This window comes from Lissotriton vulgaris, chromosome 7 (genome assembly GCF_964263255.1).
Source record: "Lissotriton vulgaris chromosome 7, aLisVul1.2, whole genome shotgun sequence".
Lineage (NCBI taxonomy): Eukaryota > Metazoa > Chordata > Amphibia > Caudata > Salamandridae > Lissotriton > Lissotriton vulgaris.
The window spans coordinates 1,112,117,942-1,112,137,918 of NC_141695.1; the positions used below are offsets into that span (position 1 = coordinate 1,112,117,942).

The 19,977-nt window shown below is 51.1% G+C and overlaps 1 protein-coding gene and 1 pseudogene across 1 annotated transcript in view; one reads left to right on the forward strand and one right to left on the reverse strand.

Annotated features, from left to right (window-relative positions):
- RAD50 (RAD50 double strand break repair protein) overlaps positions 1-19,977 on the forward strand; it is a 441,934-nt gene that overhangs the window by 398,677 nt on the left and 23,280 nt on the right. Inside the window, exons 23-24 of the mRNA XM_086931566.1 lie at positions 7,705-7,790; positions 9,124-9,263. Coding sequence (XP_086787692.1) covers positions 7,705-7,790; positions 9,124-9,263 — 226 coding nt within the window. The remainder of the gene's footprint in view (positions 1-7,704; positions 7,791-9,123; positions 9,264-19,977) is intronic.
- LOC147702997 (phospholipid phosphatase 5 pseudogene) lies at positions 6,133-6,849 on the reverse strand (annotated as a pseudogene).

Here is a 19,977-nt window from a genome sequence, read left to right on the forward strand (position 1 = left end):
TACACCTAGCTCACACTGCTCTCACACCCAGCGCACACTGCTCTCACACCCAGTGCACACTGCTCACAACCAGCGCACACTGCTCTCACACCTAGCTCACACTGCTCTTACACCACTCAGTACACACTGCTCTCACACCCAGCTCACTCTGCTCTCACACCGCTCACACATCCAGCGCACTGCTCTCACACCCAGCACACACTGCTCTCACACTACCCAGGTCACACTGCTCTCACACCCAGCACACACTGCTTTGACACCCAGCACACACTGCTCTCGCACCCAGCGCACACTGCTCTCGCACCCAGCGCACACTGCTCTCACACCCAGCGCACACTGCTCTCACACCCAGCACACACTGCTCTCGCACCCAGCGCACACTGCTCTCGCACCCAGCGCACACTGCTCTCGCACCCAGCGCACACTGCTCTCACATCCAGCGCACACTGCTCTCACACCTAGCGCACACTGCTCTCACACCTAGCTCACACTGCTCTCACACCACTCAGTACACACTGCTCTCACACCCAGCTCACTCTGCTTTCACACCCAGCGCACACTGCTCTCACACCCAGCACACACTGCTCTCACACCCAGCTCACACTGCTCTCACACTGCTCTCACACCCAGCGCGCACTGCTCACACAACCAGCGCACACTGCTCACACACCCAGCTCACACTGCTCTCACACCCAGCTCACACTGCTCTCACACCCAGCTCACACTGCTCTCACACCCAGCGCACACTGCTCTCACACCCAGCGCACACTGCTCTCGCACCCAACGCACACTGGTCTCACCCAGCTCACACTGCTCTCACACCCAGCTCACACTGCTCTCACACCCAGCGCACACTGCTCTCACACCCAGCTCACACTGCTCTCGCACCCAGCTCACACTGCTCTCACACCCAGCTCACAATGCTCTCGCACCCAACGCACACTGGTCTCACCCAGCTCACACTGCTCTCACACCCAGCTCTCACTGCTCTCACACCCAGCGCACACTGCTCTCACACCCAGCTCACACTGCTCTCACACCCAGCTCACACTGCTCTCTCACCCAGCTCACACTGCTCTCACACCCAGCTCACACTGCTCTCACACCCAGCTCACAATGCTCTCGCACCCAACGCTCACTGGTCTCACCCAGCTCACACTGCTCTCACACCCAGCTCACACTGCTCTCACACCCAGCGCACACTGCTCTCACACCCAGATCACACTGCTCTCACACCCAGCTCACACTGCTCTCACACCCAGCTCACACTGCTCTCACACCCAGCTCACACTGCTCTCACACCCAGCTCACACTGCTCTCACACCCAGATCACACTGCTCTCACACCCAGCTCACACTGCTCTCACACCCAGCGCACACTGCTCTCACACCCAGATCACACTGCTCTCACACCCAACTCACACTGCTCTCACACCGCTCACACATCCAGCGCACTGCTCTCACACCCAGCACACACTGCTCTCACACTACCCAGATCACACTGCTCTCACGCCCAGCACACACTGCTTTGACACCCAGCACACACTGCTCTCGAACCAGCGCACACTGCTCTCGCACCCAGCGCACACTGCTCTTGCACCCAGCGCACACTGCTCTCGCACCCAGCGCACACTGCTCTCGCACCCAGCGCACACTGCTCTCACACCCAGTGCACACTGCTCTCACAACCAGCGCACACTGCTCTCACACCTAGCTCACTCTGCTTTCACACCCAGCGCACACTGCTCTCACACCCAGCACACACTGCTCTCACACCCAGCTCACACTGCTCTCACACTGCTCTCACACCCAGCGCGCACTGCTCACACAACCAGCGCACACTGCTCACACACCCAGCTCACACTGCTCTCACACCCAGCTCACACTGCTCTCACACCCAGCTCACACTGCTCTCACACCCAGCGCACACTGCTCTCGCACCCAACGCACACTGGTCTCACCCAGCTCACACTGCTCTCACACCCAGCTCACACTGCTCTCACACCCAGCGCACACTGCTCTCACACCCAGCTCACACTGCTCTCGCACCCAGCTCACACTGCTCTCACACCCAGCTCACAATGCTCTCGCACCCAACGCACACTGGTCTCACCCAGCTCACACTGCTCTCACACCCAGCTCTCACTGCTCTCACACCCAGCGCACACTGCTCTCACACCCAGCTCACACTGCTCTCACACCCAGCTCACACTGCTCTCTCACCCAGCTCACACTGCTCTCACACCCAGCTCACACTGCTCTCACACCCAGCTCACAATGCTCTCGCACCCAACGCACACTGGTCTCACCCAGCTCACACTGCTCTCACACCCAGCTCACACTGCTCTCACACCCAGCGCACACTGCTCTCACACCCAGATCACACTGCTCTCACACCCAGCTCACACTGCTCTCACACCCAGCTCACACTGCTCTCACACCCAGCTCACACTGCTCTCACACCCAGCTCACACTGCTCTCACACCCAGATCACACTGCTCTCACACCCAGCTCACACTGCTCTCACACCCAGCGCACACTGCTCTCACACCCAGATCACACTGCTCTCACACCCAACTCACACTGCTCTCACACCGCTCACACATCCAGCGCACTGCTCTCACACCCAGCACACACTGCTCTCACACTACCCAGATCACACTGCTCTCACGCCCAGCACACACTGCTTTGACACCCAGCACACACTGCTCTCGAACCAGCGCACACTGCTCTCGCACCCAGCGCACACTGCTCTTGCACCCAGCGCACACTGCTCTCGCACCCAGCGCACACTGCTCTCGCACCCAGCGCACACTGCTCTCACACCCAGCGCACACTGCTCTCACACCCAGCGCACACTGCTCTCACAACCAGCGCACACTGCTCTCACACCTAGCTCACACTGCTTTCACACCCAGCGCACACTGCTCTCACACCCAGTGCACACTGCTCTCACAACCAGCGCACACTGCTCTCACACCTAGCTCACACTGCTCTCACACCACTCAGTACACACTGCTCTCACACCCAGCTCACTCTGCTCTCACACCGCTCACACATCCAGCGCACTGCTCTCACACCCAGCACACACTGCTCTCACACTACCCAGGTCACACTGCTCTCACACCCAGCACACACTGCTTTGACACCCAGCACACACTGCTCTCGCACCCAGCGCACACTGCTCTCGCACCCAGCGCACACTGCTCTCACACCCAGCGCACACTGCTCTCACACCCAGCACACACTGCTCTCACACCCAATGTGGCCCCATGCATGGTAAACTCTCTCTGGAAATCACTGTTTCACACATTTTATTTACCACTAGGTTCTAACACTCATGCTACTTTCACAGACTCTCTCACACCGAGCGCACTCAAACCAAGTTTAACCTCACATTACAAGCACTCACGTGCACCATTCTCAACACGGAGAGCAGTGTTTCACATGCAACACAACCACAAAGGTGCACTTTAATGACGTCCTCCTCACTTTCACACTCAAACACACACTAAAACTTCAAGGCCTCTGTTTCAAAACCTCGCTAACCTCTTACACCTCACAGGTTGCTTATTCTCTCTCACATCCAAGGCACACATCTCTAACGGCATCAACACAACTTCACACCCTGAAAATAACTCACGCCAGAGCATTTTAACCCCCAAACTCTGTAACGACACACCACGTATACCCTCACAGCCCCAGCACTTACACACACAAATCCCCACAGCACTCTCATAACAGACCCTGTCGCACCTCCGAAGACTCTCACAGCCGCTTGGCAGTAGGTAGGAACAAGCCATTTGTAGCAGAAAGACTACTAGCAGTACTCCCTCCCTCAGCGTGGCGCCTGCAGCAGCCAACGTTCAGGTCCAGTAGCATGGAGGCGAGGACATTGCATCTGGCTGTCCTGGCATCTTCTGCAGCTAGCGAGTGCCTTGGTTAGTGCTCGGTATACAACGGTGATGGATTAAACTCAGATCTTTTGACTGGGTGTGAGTGTTTGATTGATTCAGAAGTTCGTCCATCACCACCCCTTTTTGTACCGCTTTTGGCCGCCATAAGTGTGGCAGGGTATGCTCAGGCGTGAGTCCCTTGCTCACTTTGCCACTGGATTCAAGCAAGCCGGGCTGAAGACGGCTGGAATGCCAGAAACCAGTCCTCGGAAGCTTGTTTCCGGTCCAGGGAAGACATGGCTTGGCAGTTCGGGCTGGACTGTTCCCATGAGGCACAGGGTCAGACTGATTTGCATATAGTCATCTCTGAACTGGGGTGGCAGAGTGGGCTAAAGAACGGTGATGGATTAAACCCAGATCTTTTGACTGGGTGTGAGTGTTTGATTGATTCAGAAGCTCCGTCCATCACCCCTCCCCCCCCTTTTGTACCGGGTATACAATCCCAGCACAACCGTTTCACTTTATCTCCTTCACCCAAACCTTACAGTTCCATTGAGTCTTGGAGGCCCTGTGTGACCGGTACTGGTGGCACAACGTGTTTTTGCAGCCGCTCTTTGGCCGTAAGTCTGATGAAAGAACCATTCATAATCCAGGTGCTCAAAACGTGATATTTTCAAAATTCCCCAAGATCCAGATAGCTAAAAATGGCAAATACATTAAAAAGAAAAAAAGCCCATTCACAAGGCATTACTACACTTGACTGAAGGTTACAGCGGTTGGTTCTGTTTTAAAGAAATTCGAACCTCAGAAAGAAATCCAAACATCCCGTCAATATTGTGAAAATCATTCCACATGAACCCACACCACTGAAACATGCCTCTATGATATCCGTGAACAACCCCTCGGAGAGAAAGTTTTATTGCTTTCATTATAATCGTGCCAGAGAGAGCGGTGAAATCCAAACAGTTGTACGGGAAGGTTTTCCAGAATAGTTCCTAACTGTGCAACCCCCAACGTGGCTTTGGTTATAGCCATCTGTAACCTCCAGTTGGGAGAATCAGTCCAGACATGTCCCTTTTCTAACAAGTGGAACCACATTATAGCTCCTATTTTGGATAGGGGAGGATCGCATTCAATGTGCTGCAGAACAAGCGTAACTCTCTTAATGTTGTGGAAATGGCTGTCGCTCTACCCATAATGATCCATGTTTGTTGTTCTCTCTGACTGTGAAGCCAAGGCAAAAGTCTTCGAACTACTTTTAATGGAATTTACTACTGCCACTTGTGCAGACGGATATATTTTCACCCAGTGCACGATCAAAGCCAATAATGCCAGTTGGCACCCACCAAGCCTGCACCTGTCCTCTGGAAGCATCAACCTCTGGTATGAACCGTTGAAGGCCTTTCCGAATTACCAAGGAGACAAAGTCTGGAAAAGATTTCATGAGATCTAGCTCCAAGGCTGTGTCTGCAGGCCCTCGCTCCTTCCTATCAGGACTCCACAATTGGATTAACATTTTGGCGGAGTTGATGCCTTCTCCCCTGATTCTTCCAAACAACTGCATGCCACCCCACCCACGTTTCCTAGATGCATTTTTGTCATCAAATAAAGAAACATGTTTGAATTCTCCTGTTCATACATATATCTTCCTAAGATAACTCGGGTTCTGCCCAGTGCTGACATCCGAGAGTTAGAACGTTCCAACAAAAATTTACCCATAGACTTTTAGGTTATTTCTTTTAACCTCAGTACTTCAGTAGATAGTACCCCATTGGAGAAATGTGTCCTATTCTACACTTATCTGGCCTAAGTAGTTGTGCCCTCGAAAAAAATCTGAAAGTAATGTTTGCCATGATGCATTGAATGGGTAACATGTGAGCTCAGAAGCTCCCCTCAAAATATAGAGATGGATAGACAGGGTCTTGGAGAATCCTATATTTCGTCCTAGTATGGGCAATCCTACCAGTTCTAGTCCCAAAAGTACAAGAAAATACAGCTTTTCAGGTGTTGAAATGTGTTTCTTGAAAAAGACTTTGTTAGGAAGCCTAAGAAGGCTCTCTCCTGAAATCTGTGACTTCTAGTCTGGGTAATGTATATGGCTAAACGTCATTCGTTAGGGCTACTAGCTATCTACATGCAAAAGGCAGAAGAGATCAAGATAATTGCCAGAGGCTGGGACTCTCATGTTATACTGCTAAACTCTAGATTACATTTGAAAAGGTTCCTCTGTTTTTACGTTATGATAATTTGCAGTGCCCAGGTCTGTGGCACTCTGGGTCATTCAGCTAAGGGTAATAGTGTCTATAAAACAGGTAGGCGAGTGACAGACCAATCCACAAACCTATCATGATGTTTGTAATTTCAGATGTGTGCCAGAACAGTGGTGACGAGGAGTGAAGTTAAGGAGGCGCAGAGTCTCCAAACTTCTACCCGACCTCCTGGTCGAGACACAGTGCAGATTTCCAGCGATGTAGAAGGCGGTAAATCCCAGGCCAGCAGAAGGAAATAAAAAATGTCCCCTTGGAAAGCTGTTGCACAATTCAATCTGTGGTTCGAGATCACCAGCGCACAACAACTGAGTATTCAATAGTCCACCGGTGAAGCATCGGTAGAAGTCTGGTCGAGGCCTTCCAGCCATCATCTCCACTGTTTTTGAAAATACGTGGCGAGAGCCAGGCTGGCTGCTGAGCCAGAACCGTGTCCACCTCCTTTTCAACATTGTTGAAAAACTTAGACAGAAGTATGATCACCAGCGAAGAAAAAAGGAAATCACAAGTATAGGCCTTGTTGACCCGCTCCTCCTGCACACGCAGCCACTTCTCCTCGTGCCAAATGACGTGCTGAAACGGATGTAGAAGCGTCATCGCCCAAACGATTCCTAATAGAATTCTTGTGCACACTGCGGCCATGAAACCCAAACACGTTTCTTCCTCATTTTCCTCCACCGCAGACATACTCGACTTCTAAGAAAGTTAAACTTCGAACGGTGCATTCATGAGTTCTGCCACCCGTCCTCCTCCGGTTGTTTCTGCCGATCCTGTCTGTGCTGTGTGGGGCTGTTTGCTGGCAATATACTGCACCCTGTACTAAAGGGATCCGGACTCCTATTTCTCTTCTTGGACTCCCAAGTGGAGTGGATGTAAGATCAGCATTATTTCTCTTACTTGTGGATTGCTTTGCAGTTCAAATCATCGAAAATGCTTCATCGGCTTCCAGTAATAACTCTGTGGTGGCCCCAGGATTCCAAAATTGATTCCTTTGTGGTCCCCAGTAATCAGTAATGATTAGGTGGGAGTCCACAGAAGTCAAAAGGTTGAGAACCACGGATAGTTGGCGCTCATCATCTAGTCCAAACAATCAGTAGGCATTTCATGAATGTCTGTAAACAAATGATTAACGAATTGTTTTCATACGATTTAAAAAAAAATTCATACGATTTTCTGCTACTGAGATACTTGATTAACAGCCTTTATATATACTTCACAAATGGTATGCTTTAGTTGTTTTTGTAAATAATGCAAACAATGTAAAATGTGTTTTACGAGTATTTTGAGAACCAAGTTAGTATCATATCCAAAATAGAATGATCAAAGCGTGTTTAGTACTATCGTACTATTCTAGGTCATTGTTGAAGGCTAAATTTAACATTTTAGAATGTTGAGATGTATATATATTTATAAACCATTCATTGATTTCATTATTTATGGGCGGTATCGGTTTCTCTAGCAAACTAGAGTAGGATGGCTGGATTCTTCGGACTAATAGCCGTACAGTTACTTGATGCTTTTTTCGATGTCCTGTCTTTTTAGAGCGATAATGAAATTTCATAGCATGAAAATGGAAGAAATCAACAAAATTATCCGCGACCTTTGGCGAAGTACTTACAGAGGTCAAGGTACAGATTTATCATGTCATCATCTTATAAATATGTTATAATTCGTTGTGCTCATTAAAATTGGATTTTAGGTCAAAACATGCTTAGTGCTCTCGTGATGTATGAAATATAGGTTGTATTTATTTCTTTTAGACATGTTAATGGGCTTTTGGGGGTTCGTAATGCATGCATTTCCGTATTTTACTGCTTGGTGTCCTGAACTCGTATATTTATGGGGCAGCCGCAATATGTATGAATAAAGTAAGCTTCCGGTGTACAGCTGGAAATGGGCCATATTTGTGACTTCACTTCATTGTGGCTGAACGATCTGTTGGAAATCTTTGTAGTTCCGTTACAAGTTTCATTCGTGTCTTTCTCACCTTTTTAAGGTACTGTTTTAACTAGGTTTGCCCTTTATACTTCTTGCAATCAGTTGATCAAGAGTGTTGCATTGGTTGCCTTTGAAAACATTCAACTTTTTAGGGTAGATCGATATTTCTCAGGCTCCTTTGTATGTGGTGCAATACAGGCTGCATTAGTGTGTTTTTTGCCTTTATTTGTGTTATTGGGTATGGCACTCGGTCCACCAAATGGCAACTTCAAAGTGATAAAACTTCCAAAAGTGGGAATGGGGCATAATTACTGGGGGCAGATTGAAAAGTGTCAAGTCTTGAGTGATCTAAGATTCCTGAGCTAGGTTTGAGATGGAGATGCAGGGGAGGAAAGTTCCTAAAGGAGGACCTTTGCCAATTCAGACTTGTTTGTACTTTGCAATGGATAGCTGGCAGATGTCAGGAGGTCTGGTGGTTGCATGTGCACACTTGAATGTAAGCTGGATGACTGGTCATGATGATATTACAGCTAAGACTCTGGCACTTGATTTCAGTAGGTTAAGTCGTCGTGGTCCGATCCCTCTAAGCCAAAGACGAGACGAGTATTGTGGTTTTGAGCCGACTACAGGTTGTTCCACGTTTGACCAGAAAGCTTTCCATACGAATCACTGCAGTAGATTCCTGGGACATGACGCCTATCAGGACGAATGCAAGCCAGTGTACCCTGTCAGAAAGGAATTTGTGGCAGAGGAGTCTCAGGTGATAAAGTGCTAACTTGGTTGTCCCATTCTGTTAGGCACATAGGAGATCTCAGCATCACAGGTAGCCCATAGGCGAGGCAGAGTAATGGTCAAGTAACCATCTGTGAATCTTGACCTCTACACCTAAACACAAACATTGGAAGCATACTGAAATAAACAGCGTGGTACAGTCTCCCTTTTTGGACTACACCATATTACCGTATCTTGCCCCTCTACAGGCTGTTAAGTTATGTTATGTACAAATATTTATTTTTCTCTTAGATATTGAATATGTTGAAATTCGTTCCGATGCTGATGAAAATGTGGCTGCTGACAAAAGAAGAACGTATAACTACAGAGTAGTGATGATAAAAGGAGACACAGCACTGGATATGAGAGGGAGGTGCAGTGCTGGGCAGAAGGTATGTGCCTCTTCAAACTGACAGTATGTTATTTTGTAGTGTTTCCTCCACATTCACCATGGGAAAGAACATGCAGTAATTCTCATGTTTGTATTGTTACCTTCATTGATCTTGGTGATAAAAATAAGTGTACAACAAATGCTGTTATAATAATAATAATCCATACTTGTAAATTGCGAACGTATCACCCCTTTAGGTTTCAAGGGGCTGTCGGGGAGATTAAGTGAGCTATTGCCCAGAGTCACAGGATGCTGACCTGAGCTTAGCTGCCAGCCAGGTCTCGAACCGTGAGCCCCACCCTACGGAGTCAGCCGCTCTGGCTGCTGCGCCACACCTCTCCCTCCCTTTATATGTAAATGAAAACTTATTAATATACATTCCAAATATCGAGACTGTCTCAAGGTACTGGTCTGCCACAGAAGGGGCACCTGCAGTTAGAAAAGAGTCTAACATTTACATCCAAAGGAGGAAATATCTGCATCTTGTTGAATAGTAGTGGGGAGGGTTTTCCAAAGGAGCGAGTCCAGTAACCTCTACTAGTGACCACTCGCTGTAAAGAACTTAAGAGAATGACGTGAGGCAGGATTTTTTTTTGCAGATAATAGGGATCTAGGAGTTCTGAAAGAGGCTTCTATCTACAGATTCCTCACCTTTTCAATTTCCGCGGGTGGTGGCCTTGATCCAGAGAATCTTTATTGCAATTCCCTTGCACGTCTGAAGGTGGCGTCCTGCGGCTCTGCGTTGGATCTATTCCATCCCGATGTGGCATCTGGTCTTCTATATATGCACCACATCCATGCCCTGACATGAGTTCCTTTCTTTACACACCTTCCAACACAGATCCAGTGCTCTGCCAAATCCTGTCAGTCTGACAGAAATTCTTTCCCAGCAAAATTGTCCAGTGACATGTCCCCTCCCAAAACCACAGCAGTTTACACCTTGTAAGGACTGCAACTGCCAGATGTTGAGTAACAGACACCTACTATGTCTGTCTCTGGTGCGGAGGGCGTGGCTAACCCAGCAAAGATGGCGGACACAACGTAATCATGCTTTGCATCCCAGACCCACAATTCATTTACAATCGCCACGATCCGTGCAGCTGTCCCCTGGCTTAGGTTCTTTTGTAGACGATGGAGTCCTGGTTTCAAGTGTAATGGGGCGCAGAGACCTAAACTACGTGGAGGTGGCCACGGCCTGGGCAGACTGTCCCCCACAACAGTTAATGGTGGACACCCATCGGCAGCAGGTGGGTATCCACCATTCGCTATTTGGGGATCTGCATGCACCACGCCTCGCAGGATCTTATTGAAGGGAACTTCACTAGAGCCATATCCTCCCTACATCCCCAGATGTAGCACCTTACCCCTTACAGTTCAAGGGCAGATTTCACTATCTAAAATGATAATGCTTCTCCGCCTCCTGTACCTCTTCCATAACCTCTGAGTTCACATTCCACAGGCCACCTTTTGGGCCCTACATATCATGCTGGAAACCTTTATTTGGAACATGGGCCAGAGACGAGTAGCACTGAAGAAGCTGCAATTGCCTGTGGACAGAGGGGGATTGCGGATGCCCAATTTTGAGTATTATTATTTGGCAGCACAGCTGCAGATGGCTAGCGGGGTGGCTGATGGAGGAACATGGCCTACCGTTGACGCCTCTGAGATGGGTAGAGGTAGGTGGCATGCTGCTTCCACGAGCTAGACTCAGGAGTCCGATAACCTATTGCGCGTAGCCTATGCAAGCTACCAAAGAAGGCTAAGGCTCATGCCATCGATCCTCCCTATACTCTCTAGGGGTTAGTCTGCACAATATAGCAGCAATCGGATGAGAAGGCGTAGCGGCCTGGGCAGCGGCTCGAGTGGGCAGGCTGGACAACTTATTTCACAAGAATGTGCTCATCCCCTTTGATCGGTTGCAGAAGGAGTATGAGTTACCAGCGGGTCACTTCCTTGCATACGATTGGCTGGTGGCTGAACTAGGAAGGCTTTGGGGCATTGCAGACTCAGAACCAGAGCAGCCTCCACTCATGCACACTCTTTATATGGGCAACGGGCAAAGTCTCATCACATGGTTTGTACGGATGCTAGCCTATACCACATCTGACCAAATGTTGGCAACACAACCCTGTTGTGAGAGAGACATATGCCAAAATGTTGCGTCCAGAGAATGGGACAAAGTCCTGCACATACAACAGAACGTCCTCCACCGAGCATACCTCACCCCTGAAAGTTTACATAGAATGTTTGAGTCTTAAACACCTTTCCCCGGTGCACCGAATGACAACTTAGCGCACATGTTTTGGAACAGTCCTGCGGCTATGGCCCTATGGCAAGGGGTTGCAGAGACACTATCGGAAGTGGCGGGACGCGAGAGACTCCTCAGTATGGAAGAAGCACTATATACTGCCTGGCACATTTGAATGGACGAGAGCACAAATAGATTCCTAGACCTGGCCATCCTCATAGCCCGGCAGTCCAAAGCGATGCATTGGAAGAGACGCACTCTCAGGAGCATACAACACTGGTGCATGGCCACCATTCAATGGGTCAAGGCTGAGGCAGAGGCACTGGCACGTTAGGAGGGTCCCAGTGGCAGCCCTGTGGGAGGGATTACTGCCTGAGCTCCAGAGGTACAAAGATTCCATTATAGCCTAACTGGGTGGCACTCTCACCCTATGAGATGACTCCTCTGAATACGGGGTTGTCGACTTAGCTGGTTACTTCCTTTAACCCGGCTCTGTGCCCTGGTGACCCTTTTTTGTAGGGGCTAAGGATGCCGTTTTCTTCCCTGTGGGAGTGCCTTTTAGCGCATACTGTTGGGCAGAAGGAAGTCACTCAATCACAGGCTGTGTTTTTAATATAGAAGCGTAGTGAGGAGACGCTACTTATATGATGATAACTGATTTGAGGTCTCACGCAGACATGATATGATATCCCCACAGTTGTGATCTGGCGGTCGATTTTGTTGCTATTTTTTTGGTATGCAATAATGAACCGACTTCTCCTAGCAAAACACTGCCAATACCAAGGTGTATAGATTATATAAATGTTTTCAGATTGTTATCCTCTTGTAACCTATGTACTGAACTAAAAACGAATAGAATTGGTTAACACTATGGCTGCTAAGGCAATTCCCCTCCTGTGCTGGGAATTGCCATTTTGCTGTTGTCATGACGAGCTCAGCTCGTCATGAGCACAGCTCCAGGCTACCTCATGACGAGCTGAGCTCGTCATGAGCATGGAAGGGGTTAAAAAACAAAAACGTCTGTCTCTGGTGCCTCGGCTTGAGACACGACTCTGTTTCGTGCACCTGGTGCACAAAGATGAATAAGAAGGCCATCTGCGACTGCACAGCCAAACTTGCTGTCGCAGAACTTCAAATGAAATTGAAGGAGGCCCGGTCGTGGTCGAAGGTGCGGACATGCTCTCGATCCCGGGGGTGTCTCATGATGTTCATCTTCAAATTTATTTTTTGGTCTGGACATTTGAGAGTTTACCTCTGAAGTGGCTGTAGCTTGCTAATCAGGTGCAGCCACATGTGTGTTGTGTCGTCAATCATTCCTGTAGGAATGAAAAAAAACTATTTTCTAAAGCCTAGCATGATTTTAGATTGTGTCTTGCTACTAGACTTTGTTGCAGCACACATTGCCAGCTTTGTAAAATATTTCATGTGGCATTCAGATTGTAATATTTGATTGAAAGGTGTTTTTAAAACCGATTTTGCAATGTGCAGATTACCTGTGCTGATGCCACCAGTGATGAATTTAAATTACTGTTATTACCCTTAAGGCAGTCGCAAATATGAATGATATTCTTCTTGAGCGTGCTCAAGTGAATTCCAAAATGTACGCATGTCTCAGTCTGTGATTGGACCCCGGTCATACCTTTTGAGGATTCTGCTGCTTTGACTAAGAAATAGTCTCAAAATGGCTGGGGTAGGTGGGAGGAAACCCCTTGAACCTGTCAAATAGGGGCATCTGTGATTGAATAGATCTTGTAGCACCTATCCCCTTGTAGTAGAGTTGCACAAAAGATCGAGAGGAACCAGGCCCTATTCAACACCATGGACACAGATTGGCTCAGATCTGGATTTACTGTGAAGCCTAGAGAGCTGAATTGGCAAATCCAAGGATATAGTTGGGTGGTAGAGGGCAGCCGTGCACAGCTGAGAAAGAGAATCGCCTTTTTGAATGTGTTGCATGGAAATCTTCTGTACTTTCACTGCCATAAAAGCATGGATGTAGGAAAGAAAGTACAGCACCTTGCTACAAAACTGGGATTGGGAGTGATTTGTGCTAGGAATGGGTAGGTCTACTCACCAATTACTGACTGGTTTGCTATTTAAAATAAAATCGTTGACCCACTGCAAGGGGATAATCCTGGATCTGAAGAGGAGAGATGTCCCTGTTGGCTTGCCGAAGTTCATTAGAAAGTGGCCTCCTACTCTAACTGAAATACTACTTCCAGCTTTTTGCTCCAGAACAGTTGATGCAAGTCACTGGTTTACCCACAGTGATAAGGAGTTTGAGGCCTGCCAGTCAAGCTAGCTTGTCCCTGCTGTGTGGAGGGTGGAAAGGTCCTGAGACGGTGGAACCTGGTGCATGACTAGGAGATTTGTAGTTACCAGTTGATTCAGCTGGATCTGGGCCTGCACCAGCTGTCACAACTGGAAATAAATGTTAGACAGACCTGCAGATGTAAGGATTTTTCTTCAAAGTAGCTCTGCCACCAAGGCTTGTGGGAAATCTTTACACTTTGCTAGAAAACAAATAGTTGAGGGACTCTTTGTAATGTTTTCCAGTTCTTTTGCATTTCCATGGGAATATCATTGTACAGCTTCTTTCAATGCTACAGGAATTGTTTTGTTTCGTGAAAGTCATCTTTAGGAAAATATGTTTTGTTTTAAATTAATTTGATTTGGATGTATATTTACACAACTGTACTGCTGTTTAGCCGAATTACCACATGCATTTTCTGTGATGAAGCCTTCCAAATTTCAAAACGTGAGCAAAGCATTCCTCCCAAAACCTATTTACCGTCTTCAGGCAGATTTGTTAGGTGCTGCGAGAGATCATTTACTGCTCAAATCAAAAATTGGCCATATTTGATACCCTGTATTGAAATGGATTTTAAATAAGAAGCCGAGTGAGATACAGAATATTGTTTTACTGAACCATTCATCTTTAGGAACAAGATTGGTGGTTTAGTTTTGTATTGATATATGACATGATCCAAGTATCCAGTTGTCTTGAGAAAGCAGCTGAGGATGAGTTGTTTGGTTCCTATGCCATGGTATATGCCTGAATAAAGTAATGCTACAATTGGATAATAGGGTGTGGTCCTTCCTTATGGTTACTTTGCAACAACTGTCCTGGGAAGCTGGACACATCGACAATCAAAATTCAAAATGTATGTATGGTGTGTAGTAGCCTCCTCGAACTTCATTTGGGTGTGAGAGCGCGGCTGCATGGCATCGCCGAGATTCACTTCAGCAGCTCTGGAGACAGTTGTGGGTTGAGAAGTGTGTGAGCCAACAGGATAATAATGCATTCCTTTATTCAAAACTCCCTTTGGTTGCTTCCGATTTTAACTGGACGGCTCTAGGGCCGTGGATTCTCCAGAAAAGGTAACATACCCATCTCGGTAGTATAATGGCATGTCTTCTGACTGAGGAGGAAAGGATCCTATTGGTCAAAGAGACTATTAAACCATTCTCTCACCGACCTAAAGATGAACAGAAAATTCAAGGAAAAATGTATTCAATTCGTGACACAGATTTGAACAGTAACAGGCTGTAGAAATACACAAAATGTCGCTCACCTAATAGTTGGAAGTGAAACATATCCAAAAGGTTTGCAAATTTGCACATTCTCAGCATATCAATGTTGGGAGGCAGATTTAGCTAAAGACTGAGAGCTTAGGGGCCGATTTAGATATCAAGGGAGGCCCGTTTCTCCACCAGGACAACAGAGTAAATTACCCTGTTGCCCTGATGGAGATGTTTTCAATGAATTCAGAAATGACTGCCAAGTTGGAGGTCAATTCTAAAGCATTGGCAGAAACTGCTATCTGAAAGAAACACGTTAGTGTTAGATTCCTTACCTTAGAATATCCCCAGGCGTCAGTCTGGATCCGGAAACTTTTGCGTAGCAGTACCCCTGCGCGTCGGTAGGCGTCGTCTGCAGGCGTCCCCTGCGGCTCCGCGTCCGTCGTCGGCGTCGTGCGCCGTGATGACGTCGCTGGAGTACATAGACGCCGCCTCCGCGCGCTGACGTCAGTTCTTCTTTTTTCCGCGCCAGTGGACGCAGATCTGAAGAGCAGTACTCCGGTCTTTGACCAAGTTTTTCGATTGTCTTTTTCTCTATTGTGCCTGATAGGATGCCAGGATTTAAGAATTGCGATGGCTGTGAGCGCACGATGTCGGTCACAGACCATCACCGCCTCTGCCTCCGGTGTCTGGGCCCCGACCACGACGTGGACTCCTGCGTCGACTGCCGGGCCCTTACCAACAAGGCTAGACGGGAGCGGTCCCGCAAGCTGCTGGAGCTCCGGGTGTCGGCCCCACGTCGGGACCGGGAGCGGTCCCGGTCCGGCCGGAGGTCGAGAGAGCGTTCGAGGGAGCGGTCGCGGAGCCGCGCCGGGCGCTCCGGAAGCCGACGCCACTCGTCATCCTCGTCAGGTAAGAAGCACAAGAAGTCGGGGCGTCGTCATCGTACCCCCGACTCCCCCCGACGCTCGCGCGATGCGGCCGGGGGCTCGGGTGACCCCATCCCCGCGGCTCCGCGAGAGTCGCCGGCGCGGCCTGCCTCATACCCTCCGGTCCCTGGGCATGGTGCGACGCCTGAGGAGATCGAGGCGTTCCTCATGGCCATGAGGGCGCTCGCTTCTCCGACGGGGCCTACGGCGCCTTCGGGCCCAGTGCTACCGTCTGGGGGCCCTGGCGGTTCGGGTGTCCCTGCCTCGGCGCCGTCGGGTGCTCCGGCCCCGGCGCCGCCGACGGCTCCGACCCCGGCGCCGCAGGGGCCTTCGGGATCGGCGCCGGCTGGTCTTCCGGCCTCCCCGGCGCCGTTACCATCGGGGTTACCCCCGACGCCGCCCCCGCGCGGCGCCGGTTCTCCGCTGCCGGTTCCGGCCGGCGGTGGGGTTCCGGCGCCGGCTCCGGGCGGCGCCGTCCCCTTACCTTCTCCGACGCCGGACGCGGCGCCGGACGGGCGTCGATCGACGCCGGCCCCGGCGCCGATGGGGCCCATGAACCCCGAGGAGCCGGTCTTCATCATTGACTCCGAATACGGAGAGGATGAGGAGTACGGTGAAGGTTGGGAGGGGTCCGAGGACCCTCTGGCTCGCGAGTGCCAGTATGACCCGGACTGGACGGGTGACTTGGGGGATGCCAGTGGTTTGGACGACTCCCCTAACCCTGGTCTGATCTCTCCTCCAACCGTGGCATCGGTGGAGGGAGCTGCCTATTCTGTGGTGCAAGATGAGGGCTGCCAAGGCCTTAAACCTTGAGCTCCCCGTCGCGGCCGTGAGGCCTAACATCCTCACCGAGGTCTTCAAACCGCAGTCATGCCCATTGGAGCCTCTGCTGCCGTTTAATGAAGCCTTGTCTGACGTTCTGTTGGGCACGTGGTCCAGGCCCGCTTCAGGTGCGCCTGTTGATCGGAACGTGGCCAGGCGCCACCGTCCTTGTCCGGACGACCCCAAGTACCTGTCTACCCACCCCACTCCTGAGAGTCTGGTGATCCAGGCCTCGACCTCCCAGTCCGCATTCCCGTCGGCCCCGCCCGACCGGGAATCCAAGAGGTATGACCAGTTTGGCAAAAAGGTCTTCTCGTCCATTAGTTTGGGCCTGCGGTCTTGCAACACCGCCTGCCTCTTGGGCCGCTACACCCACTCTGTGTGGGATACGGTCGCGGAGCTGCTGCCGGAATGCCCCATGGAGGTGCGGGCAAAGCTCGGTCAGGCTGTGGCTGAGGGCCGGGATGCAGCGAAATATTCAATTCGGTGTGGTCTTGATACGACCGACTCGCTGGGCAGAGCTATGTCTACGACGGTGGCGATTCGTCGTCACGCCTGGCTGAGATCCGCCAATTTTTCGGCTGATGTCCAAAATACTCTGATGGACATGCCGTTTGATGGCTGTCACCTGTTCGGTGACAAAGCGGACCACGCGCTGGAACGCTTCAAGGACTCCAGGGTCACGGCCAAGTCCTTGGGTCTCTCGACCCAGCGTCAGCAACCGGGTTCGTTTCGTCCCTTTCGTGGCCAAGGAAGGGGCGCCCCCACACGTGCTGCCAGCCACGCGCCGCAACAATCCTTCCAACGCGGTGGCGGCCGTGGAAACCGCCGTGGTGGCGGTCGGGGACAACGGCGGGGTCAGACCACACCTTCCCCCGCAGCATCTACCCCAAACTCCTCCTAGTCCGTGCTTTCGGCCCCATGTGACGCCAGTGGGTGGCAGGGTTCGCCATCACCACGCTCACTGGCGCACGATCACTTCGGACAGGTGGGTGCTGCAAATTGTCCGAAGGGGCTACTCCCTCCCCTTCGAGACCTCTCCTCCAGCCATGCCACCGCAGAACCACCGTGTGTCGGGGGACCACTTGACACTTCTGCAGGAGGAAGTTACGGCCCTCTTGGCCAAGGGGGCCATCGAGCGCGTTCCTGGGCCAGAAGTAGGGCGTGGCTGTTATTCCCACTACTTTCTGGTGCCCAAGAAGGACAAGGGGGGCCTACGTCCTATCTTGGATCTAAGGAACGTCAACGGCTTCCTCCGGAAGGAGAAGTTCAAGATGTTGACGTTAGCTCAGGTCTTGGCTGCTCTAGACCCGCAAGACTGGATGGTAGCGTTGGACTTGCAGGACGCCTATTTTCACATCCCCGTCCTGCCGGCCCACCGGCGTTACCTGCGGTTCACGGTAGGCCAGGAGCACTTTCAGTTTATCGTGCTCCCCTTCGGCCTTACCAGCGCCCCACGGGTGTTCACAAAGGTGATGGCGGTGGTCGCAGCCCATCTGCGCAGGTTGGGGGTTTCAGTCTTCCCCTACCTAGACGATTGGTTGTTGAAGGCGGGCTCGCCCCAAACAGTCGTCCACCACCTTCAGATGACGGCAGACCTCTTGCACGACCTGGGGTTCTCCATCAACGTGCCGAAATCACACCTGTGTCCCTCTCAAAAGCTCCTTTTCATCGGAGCGGTTCTGGACTCGGCGCAGTTTCGGGTTTATCCTCCGGAACGGCGGGTTCGGGATATTCAGGCTTTGATTCCCATCTTTCAGCCGCTATCCCGAGTCTCGGTCAGGTTGACGCTGCGGCTGCTGGGACTGATGGCTTCCTGCATCCTTCTGGTGCATCACGCCAGGTGGCGGATGCGGGCTCTGCAGTGGGACCTGAAGTTTCAGTGGGCCCAGCATCAGGGCAACTTGTCCGACCACGTCTTGATCTCGGAGGGCACTGCGAGACAACTGCAGTGGTGGCTTACGGACCGCGATTGGGTCAGGGGCAAGTCCCTCTCCCTTCCCCAACCGGAGCACGTTGTCGTGACGGACGCGTCCCTCCAGGGCTGGGGGGGCCACTTGGGAGAGGCAGAGATCAGAGGCATCTGGTCTCCGGCGGAGTCCCGGCTCCATATCAATCTGTTGGAGCTACGGGCGATTCGTCTAGCACTGAAGGCATTCCTCCCCTTTGTCAACGGGAGTGTAGTGCAGGTGTTCACCGACAACACCACCGCCATGTGGTACTGCAACAAACAGGGCGGAGTGGGGTCGTGGACCCTTTGCCAGGAGGCTCTGCGCCTCTGGCAGTGGCTGGAACGTCAGGGCGTGACTTTGACGGTTCAACACCTGGCAGGTTCTCTGAACGCCAGGGCGGACGAACTCAGCCGTCGGTGCTCGATGGATCACGAATGGCGACTGAACTCGGACGTGGCGCAAGGCCTCTTTCTGCAATGGGGAGAGCCTTGGTTAGATCTATTCGCCACAGAAGAGAACGCGCAATGTCATCAGTTCTGCGCGTTGGAGTTTCCAAGACGGCACTCGCACGGCGACGCCTTTCGGCGCGAGTGGAGTTGCGGTCTGTTATACGCCTTTCCGCCTATACCACTTCTGCCCAGAGTGCTGAAGAAGATCAGGCGCGACCGGGCCCAAGTTATCCTTGTGGCTCCGGACTGGGCTCGAAGGTACTGGTATCCCGAGCTACTCAGCATGTCAGTCGGTCCCCCGATCCGCCTGCCCCTTCAGGAGGACCTTCTGTCGCAGCAGCAGGGGACGGTCCTCCACCCGAACCTGTCCAGTCTCCACCTCCATGCTTGGAGATTGAGCGGCGGCAGTTGAGGCCATTTGACTTGCCTCCTGAAGTTTGTGATGTTATTCTGGCAGCCAGGCGTCCCTCCACTAAGTCGGTATACGCCTGTCGGTGGAACAGATTTGTGGCATGGTGCACAGCAAAGGCTGTGGATCCTCTTTCTGCCCCTCTTTCGGAGGTTCTTCTGTTTCTTCTTTCTCTTGCCCAGCAGGGCTCTGCTCTGGGCACTATCAAGGGCTACCTTTCTGCCCTTTCAGCCTTTTTGAGGCTTCCTGATCAGCCTTCTTTGTTCAAATCCCCGATTGTAACTCGATTCTTGAAAGGCATCACTCACATGTTTCCACCTGTTCCGTTTGTGATGCCTCAGTGGGATTTGAACCTGGTTCTAACTTTCCTGATGTGTGCTCCCT